We start from the raw sequence: 2,293 nt of genomic DNA, 5'->3' as shown, positions 1-2,293 counted from the left end.
GTTAAACCCTCGGCTGGCTGTTTGGGTGTGTGGGTCGGAACGGGGACAGAACACCGTCTGCAAATTTATCCCTTACACATTTATTATCCCCTTTCTGTTTATTATTGAATTATTTGCTTTCCCCCCCAATGAGCATTTAAGTACATATAGTTAAGAAATCACTATGCTAGGGAAGAAGAGAACTAATGTTGCAGCTGAATTCTTTCCCCCCCTTTGCTTTTTTCCAGATTGAAAGAGAAAAGAGTCAGCAATAGCAAATTCTATTCCTAGCAATCCGAGTTTCCTTGGGTGGGTGATTTTGAAAGCCACCTGGTAAGAGCTGTTACCTTGCACTGAAAATATTGCTTTGATTAGAAGTTCTGTGTGGTTTTCTAACAGGTTTTCCAAGTTGCAGGAAGACGAGATGCTGGCTTTGTTACTTGATGTTACAAGCAAAACATGGTCTGTATGGTGCGTGGAGAAAAATATCCCTCAGACCTCAAACACGGCCTATTCATGGCCCAAATCCAAGTTTCTTTTAAACTACAGGTAGTCCTCAACTTACAATCGTTTGCTTAGTGACCATTCAAAGTTACAACGGTGCTGAAAAAAGGGACTTATGGCCATTTTTCATGCTTAGGACCATTGGAGCATCCCCAGGGTTGTGTGATTTATATTTGGATGCTTGACAACTGTCTCATATTTACGACGGTCGCAGTATCCCGGGGTCATGTGATCGCCTTTTGCGGCCTTCTAGCGAGCAAAATCCATGGGGGAAGCCAGATGTTAGTAATTTAACATCTGCAGTGATTCACTTAACAAATGCGGCAAGAAAAGTCAAAACTCACTTAATAAATGTCTCACTTAGCAACATCCATTTTGGGCTCAAGGACTATCTATAGCAGGGGTAGTCAACCTTGGCTCTTTTATGACTCGTGGACTTCAGCTGGCTCAGGAATTCTGGGAGTTGAAGTCCACGAGTCATAAAAGAGCCAAGGTTGACTACCCCTGACCTATATCGACTCGAGTGTTAAACTTTTCCAAAACCTAAAAACACAACTCTGTCTTTTTGCTAGGTGAAACTGTGTTTTCTGGAACAGAAGGCAAGCGCAGCGTGCCTCGACCGGATTAAATTTTTTGAAACGGCATCCTAACAAGCAAAAGAGGTTAAACCATCTGCTGCATTATGGACCGTGCCTGGTTATACCTATGCAACAGCTAGAAAAATGTCAGAAAAGGAAAAAACCAACAACTTTTTGTGTGTGCATGTTTTTTTAAAAAAGCTGTAAGATCCATTTCTCTTTACGAGGCGGGAGCGTTATTTATTTTTAAATGTACGTGTACGTCAAAGGAATGAGTGTATGTATAAGGCTGAATGGCACTAAATTTGCAAGAGATTTGTACAATTTTAGGAGATTAAAACAGGGGCGACTATAAATGTATATATTTTGTCTAGGTGACTTTGTAAAATGGCTATTTCTGTGGCATGTTTGAAGGCCCTGGCGCATATTAAAAATGATTATCCTGTTTTATTATTGAATTCACTTTTTTTCTTCACGCACCAACTTCGGAGGGCATTACAGGATACAAAGAAACGAAAAGCTTCGTATTAAATATAGATAAGCCTCGCTTAGTGACTACTCATAGTTACAACAGACTTCCTCAATGTTTGCAGTACCTCCTGGTCACGTGATCATGATATTTGGCAGGTTTTGCTAGCATTTACTTCCGGTTTCCCGCAGAAAAACACCCATTGAAGAAAAGGAAATTGAATTCCCTTAACCACGATTGCAAAAAAAAGGTCGTAACATTGGTGGGCACAGTCAAGTGGCTTAACAACGGCCACGATTTACAACTGTGGTGCCAGGATCAATTATGGTCATTAAGTCAAGGATGACCTGCACATCCCTGTGATGTACACGTACACACACACAAACATATAATAAATATTCTTGAAGAGGCCCTTATAGTTAATTCAATCTTTCTGGTTGGTTTTATTAAGAGATTAATAATCTCTTAATAAGATATTGGAAGGCTGCTATCATGTCCCCCCTCGTCCTTCTCTTCGTTAAACTAGACATACCCAATTCCAGCAACCGTTCCTTATACAGTATGCTTTAGCCTCCAGTCCCCTAATCATCTTTGTTGCTCTTCTCTGTACTCTTTCTAGTCTACTCTTACAGCTTTTATCAAATGGGCTGTACCCTCTTCTGGAGAAGTCAAACTAGCTGGAAAAGAGGTCAAGATAAATCATATGGCAGAAATACTTACCTTAATCATGATTAAACAGTTCCATTTACTTCAGGTCATCCAA

The 2,293-nt window shown here is 40.3% G+C and overlaps 1 protein-coding gene across 1 annotated transcript in view; it reads left to right on the top strand.

Moving 5' to 3' along the window:
- Positions 1–1,508, top strand: part of PLCG2 (phospholipase C gamma 2) — a 54,188-nt gene extending 52,680 nt beyond the window's left edge. The window contains exons 32-33 of the mRNA XM_015821712.2: positions 228–312; positions 1,056–1,508. Of these exons, the coding sequence (XP_015677198.1) occupies positions 228–270 (43 nt within the window). The 3' untranslated portion in view covers positions 271–312; positions 1,056–1,508. The remainder of the gene's footprint in view (positions 1–227; positions 313–1,055) is intronic.
- Positions 1,509–2,293: the final 785 nt, after the last annotated feature.

Source organism: Protobothrops mucrosquamatus, unplaced genomic scaffold (genome assembly GCF_001527695.2).
Source record: "Protobothrops mucrosquamatus isolate PMUCROS unplaced genomic scaffold, P.Mucros_1.0 scaffold1386, whole genome shotgun sequence".
NCBI lineage: Eukaryota > Metazoa > Chordata > Lepidosauria > Squamata > Viperidae > Protobothrops > Protobothrops mucrosquamatus.
This window is presented reverse-complemented; position numbering and strand designations above follow the sequence as displayed.